The sequence below is a fragment of the Trichechus manatus genome, unplaced genomic scaffold (genome assembly GCF_000243295.1).
Source record: "Trichechus manatus latirostris isolate Lorelei unplaced genomic scaffold, TriManLat1.0 scaffold00240, whole genome shotgun sequence".
In the NCBI taxonomy this organism is placed as follows: Eukaryota; Metazoa; Chordata; class Mammalia; order Sirenia; family Trichechidae; genus Trichechus; species Trichechus manatus.
The window spans coordinates 2,372,311-2,394,295 of record NW_004444176.1 but is presented as its reverse complement, the minus strand read 5'-3'; the positions used below and the strand labels follow the sequence as shown (position 1 = coordinate 2,394,295).

The window sequence follows — 21,985 nt, the reverse complement described above, 5'->3', positions numbered from 1 at the left end:
GTGCTCCGTAGGGGTTTCAATGCCTGATTCTTTTGGAGGTAGATCACCAGGCTTTTCTTCTCAGGCACCGCTGGGTAAACTTGAAACTCCAACATTTAGGTTAGCAGCCGAGCTTGTGAACCATTTGTCTCACCCAGGAACTCCTGGGACATGAAAGGGGGGCTTTATTAATAATGATGTCAGGACAATAAGTATAAACCAGGTTGGATGGTCATCCAACGTTTAAGTCTTTACAAAACTGCCATTCATTGTGGCTTAAGTGATTATGTGCTCAGAATCTGAATGGACCTGCCTGGGCTTAAACTCTGACTTCGTTACTTATGAGCTCTGTGACCTTGGTCACATTACTTAATCTTACTATGCCTCAGTTCCTTGATCAGTAAAATGGAAGTGATAATAGAATAACTACCTTTTAAGTTTGGGGTAACCGTAAATCAGGTAATACCTGTAAAGTGCCTTGTACATGGTAAGCACTCAGTAAATCTTAGTGATTTGATCACTAATATTATTATTGTTTTAATCTTTCCATTTTTTCTGTTTATATTTTTACAAAAACTGAGGTCATATTATACGTACTGTTCTCTATTCAGGTTTTGTTATACAACATGATTTTGATATGTTTTAAAAATGTTATAAATACTATTTTAATGGCTGAATAATACATTATTCAAAGTTTTATTTAGCTAATGGTTTCCTTACTATCAGACATTTACCTTGTATTCTATTTTATTTTTAATAATATAAACGGAATTCAGATATGCATGATTGCACTCAGCCATAACTACATATATAATATATATGTTAACTATAACATAACTATAATGTTTTATTTGCTTTTTACCTAGAATTTTAAAACTTTATGGTTAAAAATAATTCAGACATAGAAAACAGCATAAAATAAATATACAGCTTAATGGATTATTATGAGAACACCCTTGTAGCTACCACCCAGGTAAGAAAATAACACTTTTCCATCCACTCCAGAAGCCCTCCACATACCCTACCAATCACAGCCCCTCCTACCCAGTTAACGGCAGCCTAACTTCATGATGACCACTCCCTTACTTTTTAAAATAATTTTATCACTCGGGTGTTCATCTCTGAATGCTAAGTTAAATTTCGCCTGTATTTAATATTTTCCCTTTCTCTCTCTCTCTGTCTTTGAAACTCATGTTTGTCCTGTGGAGTTTCTCGAAGTCTGGAGTTTGCTAATTGCCTCCTCATAGTGTAGTTTAATATGTTTTCCTCTGTATTTTCTGTAAATTGGTAGTTCAATATTGTCGTAGTGAAGCACCAGACTTACACTCTGCTAAAAATAAAACAAAGAGTTTTTATTGAAGGATAAAACGTTTCATGAAAATGGGAGACAAACACAAAACCCAAGCAGGATGCTGGAGTGTCCCAAATGCAAAGAGAGAGTGAAGTTTTCATCAGGTGGCAAGATCAAAGGAAGAAGGATGTGGCAGTCTCTTTTGCTAAATATTTACAGCCTTGGAAACACTATGGGGTAGTTCTACTATGTCCTATAGGGTCACTATGAGTTGGAATTGACTCCACAGCAATGGGTTATGGGGTTGGTCAGATAAATTCATGTTAAATTTATCAATCCTTCATGGTCCGCACTTTTTAAGTCTTGTTTAACAAGTCCTGTCTCTACTCTGAGGTGAGAGTTGTACCAAATACTTTACTGTGCCAAACATGAACTGTTATCCTTCCAGCTTGCCATAAGATTCTTTCACACCCACTGCATAGACTCTAAAGACTCTCACAAATGTTGAAGTTTTAATTGTTTTTAAACAGTAAAACACAACTACCTGTACAAATTTCCATAATAGTTGCAATAGACTGAGATATGCTTTGTTTGCAACCAATCTAAAACAAAGTTTTATTTCTTGATAACACTACATATCCATCTTGGGTCAGCTGAGGGTCTCCTTACCCTGGGTCATCCAGTAATGGGAGCAGTGGGAGAAGAGTATGTAGGAAAGCACGTGTAGAAAGCCTCTGCCTGGAAGTGACATATGTCATGCCCCCTCATATTTCATTTGCCAGAAAAAATCACAAGGCCAAGCCTAAATTCAAAGGGTTGAATAAGAATAATCCTCCTCCAGGATGTGGAGGGGAAGCAGATATAGATGCAGAGATACACAATCTACTACAGGGTAATAAGTTTCATTTTTCATACCCTGTTGTATATGTTTTGTATCCTGGACTTTAAAAACCAAAACCAAACCCATTGCTGTCAAGTTGATTCCATCTCATAGCAACCCTATAGGACAGAGTAGAACTGCCCCATATGGTTTCCAAGGGGCTCCTAGTGGATTTGAACTGCCGACCTTTGGTTAGCAGTTGTAGCTCTTAACCACTTCGCTGACAGGGTTTGCACCCCATAATCAATCATATCAGGAGACCAAAACAAAGATGAGAAGATAAGGGAGCAGGGAAACTAGAGTACTGGAAATGGAATGAGAACACAATGTCACAATGTTGACATATTGTGAAAAATGTTGCTAATGTCACTGAACATTTTGTCTACAAATTGTCAAATGGGACTCTAATTTGCTGTGTAAACTTTCACCAAAAACACAATAAAGTATTATTTAAAAAAAATGATAAGAGACATTCTGCATTAAGATCCCCATTAAGGACTTCTGGGAACATGGCACTGTAGAGAGAAGCACCGTGCTGTCCCTCCACAGCAAAGTCCCAAAAAACTAAGTAAAACAGACAAATGTCAATCCTGGAACCCTAAGAATCAAATAAAGAGATAAAGAACTCAACCAAGCACTGAATAGTATAAGAAACTGATGAAGAACAGAGAGCAAGGAGAGTTATGAGCAGATGTCCCCTACCAGCTAAAGCAGCATGGATCCACCATCTTGGACTCCTGCTGGAGATCAGCAGACAGGGAGTATGGGAAAGCAGATTCATGGTGCTCCCAGCAGGAGACAGAGTACCTGGTAACCAGTGAGACACACTTTCCAACGCCCCACCCCCACCCCACCATCCCTGCCTCCCCCTGCTCGACCTTCCCTGCTTCCTGGCAGGCTGGTCCATTGCTTCTCGGCAGGTGGATTTCCGGCTTCCTGGCAGGCCAATTCACTGCTTCCCAGGAGGTGGATTCCCAGCTTCCTGGAGGGCCAATTCACTGCTTCTTGACAGATGGATTTTTGGCTTCCTGGATAGACAATCTGCTGCTCCCCAGCATGCCATGACAGAGGCAGGGGAGGCGCCAGTTCCACACTGTGCGAATTCACCCTGCCCACGCCAGCCGTTTGCTTCAATGCAATTTCTTTATTGTTGGTATTGCTTTTTTCAGCCTCTTTTGGTTTCTTCCCTGCCTCTCACTACCTTCCCCTGCTTTCTCTCAAACACCTGTCTCCATGTGCCATCTTTGCTTCTTCTGACAGGCTGTGAAGCACGACTCAGCTGGGGAACTGCCTCCCCAGTCCGTTACGCCAGTCCATGCAGCCATGCTGGTGGGATCCCTGGGGGGATTTTTTTTCTCTTTTTCTTTTTCTGGTATATTTGTTTTCTCTTTCTTGTTTCCTTTTATTTTTCTCCATTTTTCAGTTTCTTGTCTCTTTCTAATTACCTTCTTTTACTGTCTCCTGAATATACCTGGTGCTGTGTATCATCTCCACCCCTTACAGCCAGGCTATACTGTGCTTCTAGGGAGCCACTCCCCAGTCTGTGCAGCTGCACCAGTAAGATCCCTGGGAGCTTTTTTATTTTTTTAATTAAAATATATATATATATATATATTTATTTAGCCATTTTGTTTTTCTCCATTCCTTGGTTTCTTGTCTCTCCACTTCAATGGCAAGCTCCTTCAGCATTGTTTTTTTGCCTCTGTTTCTCTCTCCTTTCTCTCTTCTTTTCCATACCCAACCTAGCTGCACAGATTACAACTGCCTCCTCCCTCTAATTTCTACCTATCAGCATGGTGTGCTGAAGATTACACGCCCGAATAGCACAAGCACGACCTACTGAAACCTACCCTGTGCTGACCACTGGTTCATCTTGTCAGTGCAAATATGTACCACAAACAACCCAGCCCAGCCCCTCCGCTTTAGCTAGACCCATCCTGCTACACCATCGCTGAGTGACTAGCCCTGCCCACGGACAATATCATGTCCACAGATGAGAAAACAAAGAACACACAACCCACTTACACAGACATAACCAAATAAAAAAAGCAGGATGAAACAAACAAATCTACAATCAATAAATTAGAAAATAACTACTGAATGTCCCAAAGCCAGCAAACAATATCAAAACATATAAAAAACAGGAAACGATACTTCCAGTAGGCATCCAAAATAAAACATTAGATTACTTTCCAGTAGGAGAAAAAGCATTAGACCTACATGATAGAGAATTCAGATCTCTAATACTCAGCACTTTCCAAGAGTTGAAGCAAAAAGCAGACAAAAATGAGCAAAAAATACACTAATTATGGAAAATACAGATAAATAAATGGAAGAATTCAGGAAAATAATACAGGAACAAAATGCCAAAATAAATTCACAACTAGAAATCATAGAAAAATAACAATTATAAATCCACAAGATAAAAAACAAGATTTCAGAAATGGACAGTGTCATAGAAGGGCCAAGGAACAGGTTTGAAACAATGGAAGACAGGATTAGTGAAATTGAAGACAAACACTTGGACACAACTTTGAGGAAAAATCAGAAAAAAAGAACAAAGAAAACTGAAGAAACCCTGAGAATCATGTGGGATACAATCAAAACCAAAAATTTACAAGTGATAGGAGTTGCATAATGGGGAGAGAAAACAGAAAACATAGAGAAGATCATTGAAGAATTGCTGACAGAAAACTTCCCTAACATCCTGAAAGATGAAAATCTGACCCTCCAAGAAGCTCAACAAATCCCATATACGAAAGACCCCAACAGAAAAATCACCAAGGCATATCATAATCACACTCGCTAAAATCAAAGACAAAGAAAGAATCCTGAGAGTAGCTTGAGAAAAACAAAAAGTCACATACGGAAGGGAAACAATAAGAATAAGCTCTGATTACTCAGCAGAAACCGTGCAGGCAAGAAGGCAATGGGATGATGTATATAAAACCTTGAATTAAAAAAAAAAAAAGGCCAGCCAAGAATAAAATACCCTGCAAAACTCTCATTCAAATATGGTGGTGAAATTACGACAGAAAAACAGAAATGGAAAGAACAGGTTAAAAAAAAAATAAGAAAGAAAGAAAGAAAACCAGCCTTACAAGAATTAATAAAGGGAGTCCTTCATTTTGAGAACAAACAACATCAGACAACAGCCTGAATTCAGGACAAAAGATCACGGCAGCCAGATACCAACCTAGGAAATGAACTCTCAAGGATTATTCAAAACCAAAAGATTTACAACAGGGAACCAGAGAGGTTAATCTGTTAATGACAACAATGTCAGAACAATTAAAGAGGGAATAAATGGTGTAGACATAGAATCTTCTAATGGAGATGAAGACAAGTTGATACCAAGTAATTATAGACTGGTTCAAACTTCAGAAGATAAGGGTAATTTCAAGGTAACCACAAAGAAGGATAACAAATCTACTCATCAAAATAAAGAAGAAAAACATAAAGTCTCAGTATAAACAAAATCCACAAAAACAAAAGAAATGAAAAAAAATCCACAGACAAAAGGACTTCAGCACAGAAGAGTAAGAGGAACAAAAAAATCGTCAGCACCACAAAAAAAAAACTACAAATAGACAATAAACTCACACCTCTCAGTAATTACACTGAACGTAAATGGCTTAAATGCACCCATAAAGAGACAGAGAGTGACAGATGGATAGAAAAACAGAATCCATCAATATGCAGTCTACAAGAGACACACCTTAGAAACAAAGACATAAATTTATTAAGAATCAAAGGATGGAAAAAAATATATCAAGCAAACAGCTACCAAAAAAGACCAGGAGTGGCAATACTAATCTCACATAAAATAGACTTTAAAACAAAATCCAATATAAAAGACAAAGAAGGGCACTAACTACATCATGATTAAATGAATGAACCATCAGGAAGACATAACCATAATTAATATCTGTGTACCCAATGACAGGGCTCCAAAACACATAAAACACACATTAACAGCACTGAAAAGAAAAATTGGCAGTTCCACTATAATAGTAGGACACTTCAACACACCACTCTTGGTAAAGGACAGAACATCTAGAAAGAAACTCAACAAAGATACAGAAGATCTAAAGGCCACAATCGGCCAACTTCAACTCATACACATATATAGAACACACCATCCAACAGCTGCAAAGTACACATTCTTTTCCAACACAAATGGAACATTCTCCAGAATAGACCACATCTTAGGCCACAAAGTAACCCTCAACAAATCCAAAACATTGACATAATACAAAGTATCTTCTCTGATCACAATGCCATCAAAGTAGAAATTAACAACAGGAAGAGCAAGGAAAAAAATTAATTACATGGAAACTAAGTAACACCCTGCTTAAGAACCATTGGGTAATAGAAGAAATCAAAGATGGAATCAAAAAATTCCTAGAATCAAATGAGAATGAAAAGACATCATACCAAAACCTTTGGGACACAGCAAAGGCACTGATCAGAGGTCAATTTACAGCAATAGATGCACACATGGAAAAAGAAGAAAAGGACAAAATCAAAACATCAGGTATATAACCAGAACAGATAGAAAGACAACAGCAAAGGTAGCCAACAGCCACCAGAAGAAAGGAAATAATAAAGATTAGAGCAGAAATAAATCAAATAGAGAATAGAAAAACAATAAAAAGAATCAACAAAACCAAAAGTTGGTTCTTTGAAAGGATCAACAAAATCGACCAACCCCTAGCCAAACTGACAAAAGAAAAACAGGAGAGGATGCAAATAACCTAAATGAGAAATGAAAAGGAGGACAGTACAACAGACCCAACTGAAATAAAAAGCATCATAACAGTATTATGAGAAACAATGCTCCAACAAATTTGAAAATCTAGAGAAAATGAACAAATTTTTAAAAACACACTACCTACCCAAACTATCACAAATTGATGCTGAATGTCTGAACAGACCCATAACAAGAGAAGAGATTGAAAAGGTAATAAAAAAATCTCCCAACAAAAAAAAATCCGTCGCCTGGATGGCTTCACTGAAGAATTCTACCAAACACTCAGAGAAGAGCTTACGCCAGTACTACTCAAATTATTTCAGAATATAGACAAGGAAGGGATACTTCCAAATTCATTCTATGAAGGCAGCATAACCCTGATACCTAAACCAGGCAAAGAAACCACAAAAAAAGAAAATTACAGACCAATATCTCTCATGAATATAGATGCAAAAATTATCAACAAAATTCTAGCCAACAGAATTCAGCATCATATCAAAAAAAAAATATACCATGAGCAGGTGGAATTCATACCAGGTATGCAAAGATGGTTCAACATTAGAAAATCAGTCAATGTAATCCACCACATAAATAAAATAAAGGAAAACAATCACATGATCATCTCAATAGATGCAGAAAAAGCATTCGACAAAGTCCAACACACATTCCTGATAAAAACTCTCAACAAAATAGGTATAGAAGGGAAATTTCTCAACATAATGAAAAGCACCTATGCAACGCCAACAGCTGACATTCTAAATGAACAGAAGCTGAAAACATTTCCCGTGAGAACAGGAATGAGACAAGGATGTCCTTTATCACCACTCCTATTTAACACTGCTGAAAGTCCTAGCTAGAGCTAAAGGCAAGAAAAAGAAATAAAGGGCATCCAAGTTGGTAATGAAGATGTAAAACTGTCCATATCTGCAGATGATATGATACTATATATGGAAAACCCAAAAGACTCCATGAGAAAACTACTGGAACTAACAGAAAGATTCAGCAGCGTAGCAGGATACAAGATAAACACACAAAACTGAGTTGGATTCCTATACAGCAACAAAGAGAATGGCAAAAAGGAAATCAGGAAAGCAATATCATTTATAACAGCCCCTAAAAAAATAAAATACTTAGGAATAAATCTAACCAGGGATGTAAAAGAACTATACAAAGAAAACTGCAAAACACTACTGCAAGAAACCAAAAGAGATGAATGTAAATGGAAAAACATACAGTGGTCATGTATAGGTAGACTCAACTTTGTGAAAATGACAATTCTACCCAAAGCAATCTACAAACACAATGCAATCCCAATCCAAATATCAACAACGTTCTTTAAAGAGATGGAAAAAATAATCATTAACTTTATACGGAAAGGAAAGTGGCCTTGGATAAGTAAAGCATTATTGAAGAAGAAAAAAGTAGGAGGACTCTCATTACCTGACCTCAGAACCTACTATTCAGCTACAGTAGTCAAAACAGCCTGGTACTGGAACAATGACAGATACATTGACCAATGGGACAGAATTGAGAACCCAAAAGTAAGTCCATCCACCTATGGTCACCTGATCTTCAACGGGGCCCAAAGTCCATCAAATGGTGAAAAGATGAAAAGATGGTCTTTTTAACAAATGGTGTTGGCAAAATTAGATGTCCATCAGCAAAAATATGAAATAGGACCCATATCTCACAACATATATAAAAACTAATTCTAAAGGGATAAAAGACCTAAGTCTAAAACCAACACTATAAAGATTATAGAAGAAAAAATAGGATCACTGCTAGAGACCAAAAGCATGGCATTAACAAGATACAAACCATAACTAACAACATACAAATTCCAGAAGATAAACTAGATAACTGGGATCTTCTAAAAATTAAACACTTATGCTCATCAAAAGACTTCACCAAAAGAGTAAAAAGAGAACCTACAGACTGGGAAAAAATTGGGGGCTATTACAAATCCGACAAAGGTCTAATCTCTAAAATCTACAGGAAAATCCAACATGTCTACCACAAAAAGGCAAATAATCTAATTAAAAAATGGGCAAAGGAAATGAACAGACACTTCACCAAAGAAGACATTGAAGTAGCTAACAGACACGTGAGGAAATGCTCGTGATAATAGCCATTAGGGAAATGCAAATCAAAACCACAATGAGATACCATCTCACCCCGGCATTACTCACACAGATCAAAAAAACAGAAAATAACAAATGTTGGAGAGGCTGCGGGGAGATTGGAACTCTTATGCACTGCTGGTGGGAATACAAAATGGTACAACCATTTTGGAAAAGGATATGGCTCTTCCTTCGAAAGCTAGAAATAGAAATACCATATGATCCAGCAATCCCACTCCTAGGAATATATCCTAGAGAAATAAGAGCCATCACATGAATAGACGTATCAAACCCATGTTCATTGCAGCATTGTTCACAATAGCAAAAAGATGGAAACAACCTAGATGCCCATCAACAGATGAATGGATAAACAAATGATGGTACATACACACAGTGGAACACTAGGCAACGATTAAGAACAATGATGAATCTGTGAAGCATCTCACAACATGGATGAATCTGGAGGGCATTACACTGAGTGAAATAAGTCAATCACAAAAGGACAAATATCATATGAGACCACTACTATAAAGACTCATGAAAAGGTTTACACACAAACAGAAACAATCTTTGATGGTTATGAGGGAGGGGAGGGGTGGGGGTGGAAAAACACTACATAGACATTAGACAAGTGGTAACTATGGTGAAGGGTAAGACAGTACACAAAACTGGGGAAGCCAGCACAATTTCTTCAGGGTTAGGTCATGGAAGCTCCACAGAGAAATCCAAACTCCCTGAGGGTCTGAATTGCTGGGATGAGGGCTGTGGGGACCATGGTCTCAGGGAACATCTAGCTCGATTGGCATAACATAGTTTATAAAGAAAATGTTCTACATTCTACTTTGTTGAGTAACATCTGGAGTCTTAAAAGCCTGTAAGCCACTATGTAAGATACTCCAGTGGTCTCACCCCTTCAGGAGCAAGGGAAAATGAAAAAAAACTAAAGACACAAGGGAAAGTTTAGCCCAAAGGACTAATAGACCTCAACTACCACAGCCTCCACCAGACTGAGTCCGGTACAACTAGATGGTGCCCAGCTACCACCACTGACTGCTTGACTGGGATCACAACAGAGGATCCCAGATAGAGCTGGAGAAAAAATGTAGAACAAAATTCTAACTTACAAAAAAAGACCAGAATTACTGACCTGATAGAGACTGGAGAAAACCTGAGAGTACGGCCCCCGGATACCTTTTTAGCTCAGTAATGAAGTCACTCCCGAGGTTCAACCTTCAGCCAAAGATTAGACAGCCCCATAAAAGAAAACTAGACTAATGGGGCACAACAGTCCAGAGACAAGAACTAGAAGGCAGGAGGGGACATGAAAGCTGGTAATAGGGAACCCAAAGTCAAGAAGGAACAGTGCTGACATGTCATGGGGTTGTTAACTGTTGCCATAAAACAATATGTATACTAACTGTTTAATGAGAAACTATTTGTTCTGTAAACCTTCATCTAAAGTACAATTAAAAAAAAAAAAAAAAAAAAAGCCAGACTTTCTTGCCTGACAGAGACTGGAGAAAGTCTGAGAGTATGGCCTCCAGACACCCTTTTAGCCCAGTCCTGACGTCACTCTGGAGATCACCTGTTAGCCAAAGACTAGACAGACCTATAGGACAAATGAGACTAAAGGGCCGCACCAGCCCAAGGGCAAAGACTAGAAGGCAGGGGGGAACAGGGAATCTGGTAACAGGGAACTCAAGGTCAAGAAGGGAGAGTACTGACATGTCATGGGGTTGTTAACCAATTCCATAAAACAATATATGTACTAACTGTTTAATGAGAAGATAGTTTGTTCTGTAAACCTTCATCTAAAGGTCAATAAAAAAAAAAGACCGCCATTAATAAACACCAGTAATTACTGTTCATTAATAGATGAAAGTCTAGTCAGACTCAGGTAATATCTTCCACCAATCTTGAAGTGATCTAAACTATATATACATTTAAAACCTATATTCATGTTTTATGTCACTTATCTTGAAATAAGATATGCAAACCTTGTAAAAAAATAATGTCAGGAGAAAACTTTCTTCTTCCGTCTGTTGAGGGCATCTTTGATTTCCTGATTTCTGAGACTATAGATCAATGGATTTAACATGGGAATCACCACAGTGTATACAATAGAAGCAAGCTTGCTTTGGCTAAGAGAATCGTCAGAGCTGGGGCATAAATAGACAAAGGTGCCTGAGCCATAGAATAGCGTCACTGCTGCCAGGTGAGAAGCACAGGTGTTGAAAGCCTTGGATCTGCCTTCAGCTGAAGTGATCTTTAAAATGGTGGCAATGATATAACCATAGGATATCATGATAACCAGCACAGAAGTCAGTCCAAAGATCACTGTGAGTACAGAGACAATAACTTCTAAGAAAAATGTATCAGAGCAAGATAGGATCATCAGTTGGGGCAGGTCACAGAAGAAATGGTTAATGACATTTGGTCCACAGAAATGGAGCTGAAGTAATGCACACAGTTGGATAAATGAGCCAAAGAATCCACTGATGCAAGATCCTGCCACCATTTGCAGACAGAGAGTTGGAGACATGATGGCTGTGTAGAGCAGAGGGTTACAAATGGCAGCATATCGATCATAAGCCATGGATGCCAGAACACAGCTCTCGGTCAGACCCAGGCTAGACAAGAAGAAGTACTGCATGGTGCACCCCATAAAGGAGATGGATTTCTCCTTCTGGAAGAAGTCTGAGAGCATCCTGGGGGCTATAGTGGAAACATAGCAGATATCTAGAAAGGACAGGTTACTGAGGAAAAAGTACATGGGTGTGTGCAGATGGAAATCCACTCTGATGAGGGTGATGAGACCCAGGTTCCAAGACACTGTCAGGAGGTAGATCCCTAGGAATATTGAAAACAGGACAATGGTGAGCTTTGGAAATTCACAGAATCCCAAAAGAATGAACCTGGTAATTGTACTATTTCTTCCCCCAGCCATTACGTTAGTGCTCCTGGGATCTGTAGGCAAAGAAGAGAATAAATCTCTAGGTCAATTGTTATTCCAGTTTCTATGGACATAAACCACCTACTCACACTGAACACAGAACAGAGAGAAATATTGGACCGTGTTACAGGAATTAACCCTGGTTAACTTTTCCCCTATATAGCTACAGTGATCTGTGTGTCAATTTTCTCACATGTAAAAGAGGGTAATTACACGTTTCATTATTAACTCATCATAGTCTTAGACAGAAAGTATAACAACATTTTTAAAACCTCTTGTATAAAATGCTGTGGAAATTTAAAGATATTATTAATAGGATTTTGACCCCTGTGGTTAGGTGAGTGCCTAAGAGTATGAACTTAAGATCATGCAACTGTTTTTTGTGGTCCTTCTACCTGCAAGCTCTAAGATTCTGAACAAGTTATCTAATACCTCTGTGCCTAAGGTACTAGAATTAATTGACAGTCCTGATAGACTGAAAGTCTATGAAAAAAAATCCAAAAGAATGTACAGGTAAATCATTAGAATTAGTGAGTTTTGCTAAATTAACATACACAAAAAGTATCAATGTTCAAAAATCAATTTAATGTCTAAATTCCAGCAAAACATATCTAGAAAGTTTTCAAAAAATGGAACTTAAAATCAACCTAGGAATAAATTTAACAAAAGATAAGCAACATTCAAATGGAGAAAATCATAAGACTCTAGCAAAATGTCAAATACCTAAATAAATTGACAGATAAACCATGTTTATGAGTTGAAAGACTCAGTACTTTTAAAGTGTTGACTATCACCAAGATAATCAGGTCCAAAGAAATTGATGAACGGAGGAAATAATTTTATTGTAAACTATGACTCTATTTAAAGTCTTAGCCTAATGTCGATACAGTCAGTAAATAAGGTTGTAAAAAAATAGAATACATAGAAATAAAACATCCTCTACAACTATATGCCCAGAATTTAACTGAGTAGCAAGATACTATGAAAACTCTCATGTGAAACAACAGTTTCTAAAATTTGGGAGGCAGGGAGAAAAGGGAAGAAGAGTGGCAGGAACTCCCTGCATTTTGTCTATTATTCTGCATCAGGGCAAGTTACCCAAATTCATCCAACAGGGATCTTCAATGTTTTGCTTTCCTATACTCTTTTATATGGGGAGAACGGTGGGGGAGGAGAGTTACCGGCACGGATTTCTCTCTATCTTTCTGTGACTTACTCATATCAGACTGAAAATTATCCCTCTAAAGCACAGGTTTGCAACCATAGCCGTATATTTCGGTCATCTAGGACACTGGTAACAATTCCATTGGCCTGCCTGAAGCTCAAACCAATTGAATCAGAGTATCTAGGGCTGGGACCTAGGCATTAGTGTTTGTTAAAACTCCCCAAGAGATCCCACGGTGTAATCATACTTTAGCGTGCTTGGAAATCACCCTGAGGAATTGGTAATACCGCTTGCTGGGGCTCACGTCCAGACTCTCTGATAGAGTAGGTCAGGAAAGCAATCTGAGAGTTTGCATTTCTAACAAGTTTCTAGGTTGTGCTACTTGTCCAGAGAGCACGTTATAAGAATCACAGCCCTAAATAATTAATGTGGGAATTGAGATTTTTTTTTTTTTTTTACTGGAGTATATATTATTTTGAGAGCCAACAGAAGGATTGAATACAGCTATATCCATTCCTAAGCAAAACCATACTCATCACCTATATTTTCCTTGATGCCTCCAATGGGTCACGCACTCTACGGGAAGGGCACACATTTGTTGAAGGAATCCCCCAGCTTTGTCAGAGCCTAAGACTAAGATAAATGCTTTCAACTAAGAATTTCATCTTTCATTTCTGTTGTTGTTGGCTGCTGTCAAGTCAGCTCCCAAATGATGGCAGCCCCAAGTGTTACAAAGTAGAACTGCTTCAAAGGGTTTTCTTGGCTGTAAGCTTTATGGAAGCAGTTCACCAAGCCTTTCTTCCACGGTGCCACTGGATGGGTTTGAGGTGCCAACCTATGGGTTTGCAACTAATCACAAACTGCTTGTGCCACCCAGGCTCTTTAATTTCTTTCTCGTAGTGCATAAATTTTTACGCTGTATGCTACCAGCATGGGTTTTTTTTTAATTTTGGAAAATAATCACACTCAGGGGGCTATGTGAAAATTTTGAGAGGTTGTTTCATTCTTTGAAATATCGCCATCCCGTTTTGGAGAGACATTACATTTTTTTTTTTTTTTTTATGTAAGGAAGTCTTCTATCATAGAAGGAGAAGCAGAGTTTGAGTTTCTGAGTGCTAAAATAGGTTAAGTTAAGGTGAGAAAAATATCCAACCTCTTTCTATGGGCATCACTCTTTGTCCTCATGACTTCTGCTGAAGCAGCCTCAGGTCCCATGAGATCCAGAAACCCTGAGGCAATAGCACTTCTCCTGGGATCTGAAAATGTTGCCTTCAGGTTTACTTCGGACCTTTCAGAAGCAAATAGTGTCACTGAGGTTTGGAATGTTCATAGAACTATTGCCAGGTGTAAACTTCTCAAATTAGCAAAGGAAAGCGTGTTCTAAACTTGTTATTTTCATTTATTACTCTTTGCAAGTAGTAAAGGAGGGAAGGAGGAAAGGAAGGAAGGAAGGAATGGAGGAGAGAAGGATGGAGCAGAGAGGGATGGAGGGAGAGAGAGAGAGGAAAGGAGAGAGGAAGGGTAGGAAGGAAGTGGAAGAAAATAAAGGAGGAACAAAAAAGAGAAAGAAAGGGAAGAAGGAAAAAAGTCCATATTTTAAAAATTTGGGGAACACAGTGACCCATTTGTAAAAAGCAAGACAATGGGGACCCTTTGCTCAGTGGCTCCTGAAGTTATTTACACTTCAGCACTTTTTGTGCGGGTGTGGCTGAGAGCTTGTTCATTAGAATATTATACCATTTTAAGTCCTAGGTCTAGACTCCGGACTCACTGCTGTCAAGTCAATTCTGACTCGCAGCAACCCTATGGGAGAGAGTAGAACTGCCCTCGTAGAGTTTCCAAGGCTGTAAAACTTTACAGAAGCAGACTGCCTCATCTTTCTTCCAAAATCCTAGCTAGACCTTTCAAATGAATTTAATCAGAAATAAGAGGCCCCAAAATGTGAAATAAATGTTGATCCTTATTGGAACTCAGGAATTATGACATGACATGTGCTAATTTTATTAAAAAAAGAGTTTGCGTGCTGACAGCTTTGAACTGTCAGACAGGCAGATGAACTGTAGCTGGCTCAGTCTGGTAAATTTCTACTCTTCTGTTTATCTCTATCTTCATCAATGATAATAATAATGTGTAAGACATACGAGCACTTACATTCCTTGTCGTTTTTCCAGTACATATATATTAACCCCTTAAATCCTCACAACAATCCCATGTTAATAACAGACACAGGAAGTTTGGACACTTCTCCGTGGCCCCAGAGCTTACGTAAGTGACAGGGCTAGGAAACCACTTTGGTAGACTGGCCCCAGGGTCAGGTATTTAACAGTGACACTGTCCTACACATTTATATACAACATTTGTGTCTCTTTCAGCTTTATCTTCTTAGTCATTAGCACTATACAATTTAAAGCAATTAATGAATAAGTTGTTAAAAGTTTGAAGATAATTTCAAAATTATAAGCAAAATAAGAGTAAAATAAAAAATTGAAAAATTACCATGCAGTCAATTCTGACTCATGGCAACCCCATGTGTTGCAGAGTACAACTGCACTTCGTAGAGTTTTCTTTCGGAAGCAGATCGCCAGGCCCTTCTTCCCAGTCACCTCTGGGTGGATTCGAACCACCAACCTTTCAGTTAGTAGCCAAGCTCGCCTTACAGTTTGTGCCACCCAGGAATTCCAAAATAAGAGTTGCTGGGGTAAAAGGTCACACTGGCCCAATATCAACTGTAGCTAAAATAAATCACTCCTTACCTCAACTTTTATAATCATTAATATCCCCTGGCTCTGCAAAGGTGACATTTCAGGACAGTTGAAATATTTCAAAAAGCTGTTAAATTGTGTATCTATGCAAAATATCCCTTGCCATCAAGTCAGTTTCAACTCATAGTGACCCTATAGCACAGAATATAACTGCCCCATAAAGTTTCCAAGGCTGTAATCTTTACAGAAGGAGGTTGCTACATCTTTCTCCTGTGGAGCAGTTGATGGGTTCAGACTGCAGACATCTCCGTTAGCAGCAAGCTCTTTAAAGACTATGCCACCAGGGCTCCATTTTATGCAAAAGAGCACCATCAAATTGCTTTGGAGTAAAATTACATCAGCTCTCCCTGGCTACTCTATTTCAGACTAAGCACAGTTTTAATCATCTCTGATGAATAACAATGGGAAAAGTATACACTAATTATGAGAAGCAGAGTAGTGTTTGGTTCCACCACTTCCTAGCTTTGTGATTTTTGGCAAATTACTTAGCTTCTATGTGTCTGTGTTTTCATCAGTGAAGTGGGAATGATCATCACATCATAGGGTTTTTGTACCTCTTTAATTATGGCGAAAAGAACGTAATAAAGTATCACATAGGAAGCTCTCAAAAAAAGAAGTTGTTATGTTAAGAATGAATAATTATTATTATACCCTGAGGTATTTTGCTAACTAAAAATCTTTCACAGGAAAATGGGATCATCTGGGAGGTGAGAAATTTGGACTCCATGGTCCAGGTGAAAGCTATTGAAAATCTCCATGCCCTCTATTCCTCACTCCACCCACTGGTTAGTCTTTGAAATTCTATGTTAAATGCTTTTCTTTCAGCTCAGATACTTTGGTTTCTGCCAAAAGTCAAACATTCTCCTTGGGGTAGGGAAGAGAGAGAATGGTTATTGTTAGAAAAAAAAAAATAGGTGTTGAGCATGAGTGCATGAAATGTCTGGGTTGAATGTATATGAGAGCAGAGTTGCAAACGAAGAAAAAAGAATAGGGAGAAAGAATTTCAAGCATGGAAGCCACGTTGCCCCCATTCTGGTTTTACCCACCCAAATATTCTTGCAGGTGTCAGGCTCCTGATAGGTGTGTCTTGGTAAAGTCTGTGAGGTGCTGCCTTCTCCTGGACCTGTATGGTGACCATGCTCTTGATCCCCAGATGTGCGTAGAATTCTTTCAGAAGTTAGAGGATACGGCATTCAGGATGCAGACGTTCACTCCCCCTAGGCTCTGTGCTTTTTGACCATGGTTCCTACTGGCCATTGCTGCAAGAGAGGTGCTTCCAGCTAAAGATTCTCTTAAATGTTTCCTTAGGGTCCAGTGTGGAGGGAGCAGGCACAATTAACAGAAGTTACCATTTTCAGCTAATTATTCTCTAGAGTGATGGATGGAGAAAACAAATGGTGAAATGTTCCCAGCTTATTCCGTTTCTCCACACTATCATGTACCCCTCATGACCTAAATGAACCAAGTAACAATTTTCCTTTCTAAAGTTTAGAATCATGAGATCTGGGAGGGACTCTCAAAGTAGGGTGACCATACCATGTATCATTTGTCACTGCACAACTTTTGACATGAACCAATTGCTGTTGAGTCAACTCAGATTCACAGCGACCCCAAGTCTGTCAGAGTAGAACTGTGCTCCACAGGGGTTTCAATGGCTGATTCTTTTGGAGATAGATCACCAGGCTTTTCTTCTCAGGCACCTCTAGGTAGACTTGAAACTCCAACCTGAGTTTAGCAGCCGAGCTTGTTAACCATTTGTACCACGCAGGAGCTCCTTAGACATGAAAGGGGGGCTTTATTAATAATGCTGTCAGGGCAACAAGTATATACCAGGTTGTATGATCATCCAGGAAACCCTAGTGGCGTAGTTGTTAAGAGCTATGTCAGCTAACCAAAAGGTCAACAGTTCAAATTCACCAGGCACTCCTTGGAAACTCTATGGGGCAGTTCTACTCTGTCCTACAGGGTTGCTATGAGTCGGAATTGACTGGATGACAATGGACATGGTATGATCATCCAATTTTTAAGTCTTTACAAGACTGCCATTCACTGTGTCTTAAGTGATTATGTGCTCAGACTCTGAATGGACCTGCCTGGGGTTAAATTCTGACTTCATTACCTATGAACTCTGTGACCTTGGTTACATTACTTAATCTCACTGTTCCTTGATCAGTAACGTGAAGGTGATAACGGAATAACTAACTTATAAGTTTGGGGTAATTGTAAATGAGATAATATCTTAAAGTGCTTGCTTAAAGCACTCAATAAATCTGAGCAATTTTATCACTAATATTATTGTTTTAATTTCTCCATTTTTTTCTGTTCATATTATTACAAAAACTGAGGTCATATGTACAGTTCTCTATTCAGGTTTTGTTATACAACATTATTTTGATACCTTTTCAAAATTTTATAAATACTATTTTAATGGCTGAATAATACATTATTCAAAGTTTTATTTACCTAATGGTTTCCTTACTATCGGACATTTACCTTGTATTCTATTTTATTTTTAATAATACAAATGGAATTCAGATATTCCTGCTCACAGTGTAACTATATATATTATATATATAGATATATATATATGTTAAGTATTACATAAGCTTTTACTTGCTCTTTATCCATAATTTTTAAACTTGATTGTTAAAAATAATTCCAACACAGAAAACAGCATAAAATAAATATACAGCTTAATGAATTATTATGAGAACACCCTTGTAGCCACCAGCCAGGTAAGAAGATAACATTTCACATACCCCACCAATCACAGCTCCCTCCTTCCCACCTGTCATGGTTTGCATTATGGCCCCCAAAAAATGTGTGTATCAATTTGGCTAGGCCATGATTCCTGGTACTGTGTGATTTTCCTGTATGTTGTAAACCTGCCTCTATGATGTTAATGAGGGAGGATGGGTGGCAGTTGTGTTAGTAAGGCAGGACCTGATCTACAAGACTGGATTGTGTCCTGAGGCCGTCTCTTGAGATATAAAAGACAGAAGTGAGCAGTGAGACAGGGGGACCTCATACCATCAAGAAAGCAGTGCCAGGAGCAGAGCGCGTCCTTTGGACCAGGTTCCCTGTGCAAAGAAGCTCCTAGTCTGGGGGAACACTGATGAGAAGGTCAACAGAGAGAGAAAGACTTCCCCTGGAGCTGACCCCCAGAATTTGGACTTTTAGCCTACTCTGACTATGAGGAAATAAACTTTTCTTCATTAAAACCATCCACTTGTGGTATTTCTGTTGTAGCAGCACTAGATAACTAAGACCACCTAAGAGCAGCCTGATTTCATGATAACCACTCCCTTACTTTTTTAATAATTTTATCACTCAGGTGTTCATCTCTGAATGCTAAGTTAAATTTTGCCTTGTTTAATGTTTCCCTTTCTCTCTCTCTCTCTCTCTCTTTGAAACCCATGTTTGTCCTGTGGAGTTTCTCAAAGTCTGGAGTTTGCTGATTGCCTCCCCATAGTGTAGTTTAATATGTTTTCCTCTGTATTTCCCGTCAATTGGTAGTTCAATATTGTCGTAGTGAAGCACCAGACTTACACTCTGCTAAAAATAAATCAAACAATTTTTATTGAAGAATGAAAAGTTTAACGAAAATGGGAGACATACACAAGACCCAAGCAGGATGCTGGAGTTTCCCAAATTACAAAGAGAGAGTGAAGTTTTTACCAGGTGAAATGAACAAAGGGAGAAAGAGGTGGCAGTTTACTTCTCTAAAGATTTTCAGGCTTGGAAAGTCTATGAGGCACTTCTATTCTGTCCTATAGGGCCACTATGAGTTGGAATCAACTCGACGGCAATTGGTTATGGTGTTGGTTAGATAAATTCAAGTTAAATTCATCAATCCTTCATGGTCTGCGCTTTTTATGTCTTGTTTAACAAGTCCTCTCTCTACCCTGAGGAGACAGTTGTACCAAATGCTTTGTTGTGCCACACCTGAATTGTTATCCTTCTAGCTTGCAATAAAAAATTCTTACACACCTACTGCCTAGCTCTAAAGACTCTTACAAATGTTAAAATTTTAATGGTTTTTAAGCAATTGCACAACACTACCTGTACAAATTTCCATAATAGTCACGATAGACTGAGATATGCTATCTTGGCAACCAGTCCAAAACAAAGGTTTATTTTTTGATAAAGCTGCATATCCATCTTGGGTCAGTTGAGGGTCTCCTTACCCTGGGTCATCCACTAATGGGAGCATTGAAGAGTATGTAGGAAAGTACATATATAAAGCCTCTGCATGTAAGTGACATATGTCATGCCCACTCATTTTTCATTTTCCAGAAAAAAAAATCACAAGGCCAAGCCTAAATTCAAAGGGATGAAGAAGTATAACCTTACTCCAGGATGTGATGTGGAAGATACTGATGTACAGATACACAATGTACTACAGGGTAACAAGTTTTATTTTTTGTACACTGTTGCATATGTTTTGTGTCCTGGACCCTAAAAGGCACCCAATAATCAATAATGTCAGGAGACTAAAATAAAGATGAGATGATAAGGGAGCAGGGAAACTAGAGTACTAGAAATGGAACAAGGAGAACACGTTAAAGAGAATGTTGACACATTGTGAAAAATGTAACTAATGTCACTGAAGAATTTGTGTAGAAATTGTCAGATGGGACCCTAATTTGCTGTGTAAACTTTCACCAAAAACTAAATAAAGTATTATCTAAAAAAAAAAAAAGAAAAGATGCGAAGAAATGTTCTCTATTAAGACTCTCATTAACAAACACCAGTAATTATTGTTCATTAATAGATGAAAATGTAGCCAGACTCAGATAATATTTTCCATCAATCTTAAAGTTATATTAAACTATATATATTTAAAACCTATATTCATGTTTTATGTCACTTATCTTGAAATAAGATATGCAAACCTTGTTAAAAAAATAATGTCAGGAGAAAATTCTCTTTTTTCATCTGTTTAGGGCATCTTTGATTTCCTTGTTTCTCAGACTATAGATCATTGGATTTAACATGGGAATCATCGCAGTGTATACAATAGAAGCAAGCTTGTTTTGGCTAAGAGAATCATCAGAGCTGGGGCATAAATAGACAAAGGTGCCTGAGCCATAGAATAGCGTCACTGCTGTCAGGTGAGAAGCACAGGTGTTGATAGACTTGGACCTGCCTTCAGCTGAAGTGCTCTTCAAAATGGCGGCAACAATATAACCATAGGATATCATGATAACCAGCACAGAAGTCAGTCCAAAACTCACTGTGAGCACAGAGAGATAACTTGTAAGAAAAAGGTATCAGAGCAAGATAGGATTATCAGTTGGGGCAGGTCACAGAAGAAATGGTTAATGACATTTGGTCTACAAAAATGGAGTTGAAGTAAGGCTCACAGTTGGATAAATGAGCCAAAGAATCCAGTAATGCAAGATCCTGCCACCATTTGCAGACAGAGGGTTGGGGACATGATGGCTATGTAAAGTAGAGGACTGCAAATGGCAGCATATCGATCATAAGCCATGGCTGCCAGAAGACAGCACTGAGTCAGAGCCAAGCTAGAGAAGAAGAAGTACTGAATAGTGCACTCCATAAAGCAGATTGATTTCTGCTTCTGGAAAAAGTCTGAGAGCATCTTTGGGGCTGTGGAGTAAATGTAGCATATATCTAAGAAGGCAAGTTTACTGAGGAAGAAGTACATGGGTGTGTGTAGTTGGGAGTCCATCTTGATCGGGTGAAAAGACCCAGGTTCCAAGACACTGTCATGAGGTAGATCCCTAGAAACACTGAAAAGAGGACAACGGTGAGCTTTGGAAATTCAGAGAATCCCAAATGAATGAACCTGGTAACTGTAGTGCTGTTTCTTTCTTCAGTTATTACCATGGTGCTCCTGAGATCTATAGGGAAGTAAGAAAAAAAAATTCTTGTTATCCCAGAATTCTCAGGCTATTGAAATTAAATGAAAGACATTACCCTGTTAGTCCTCCCACTTAAAAGAAAAAAAGAAGCTGTCCAAATATTTTTATTTCTTAATTTTTTGGGAACTTTTAAAATTGAAGTATAACTTACATACAGAAAAGAACATCCATATCAGTGTAGAGCTCCACCTACA

The 21,985-nt window shown here is 38.4% G+C and overlaps 1 protein-coding gene and 1 pseudogene across 1 annotated transcript; both read right to left on the bottom strand.

Moving 5' to 3' along the window:
• Positions 1-10,957: 10,957 nt before the first annotated feature.
• Positions 10,958-12,310, bottom strand: LOC101356012 (olfactory receptor 1440-like). The gene has a single exon (XM_004389295.2). The coding sequence runs from the start codon at positions 11,968-11,970 to the stop codon at positions 11,038-11,040; it is 933 nt and encodes a 310-aa protein (XP_004389352.1). The 5' UTR covers positions 11,971-12,310; the 3' UTR covers positions 10,958-11,037.
• A 6,791-nt stretch (positions 12,311-19,101) lies between these two features.
• LOC101355749 (olfactory receptor 1440-like) lies at positions 19,102-21,756 on the bottom strand (annotated as a pseudogene).
• Positions 21,757-21,985: the final 229 nt, after the last annotated feature.

Excerpts from the sequence above, each read along its gene's own strand:
- LOC101356012 (XM_004389295.2), bottom strand. The coding sequence starts at position 11,970 with ATGGCTGGGGGAAGAAATAGTACAATTACCAGGTTCATTCTTTTGGGA.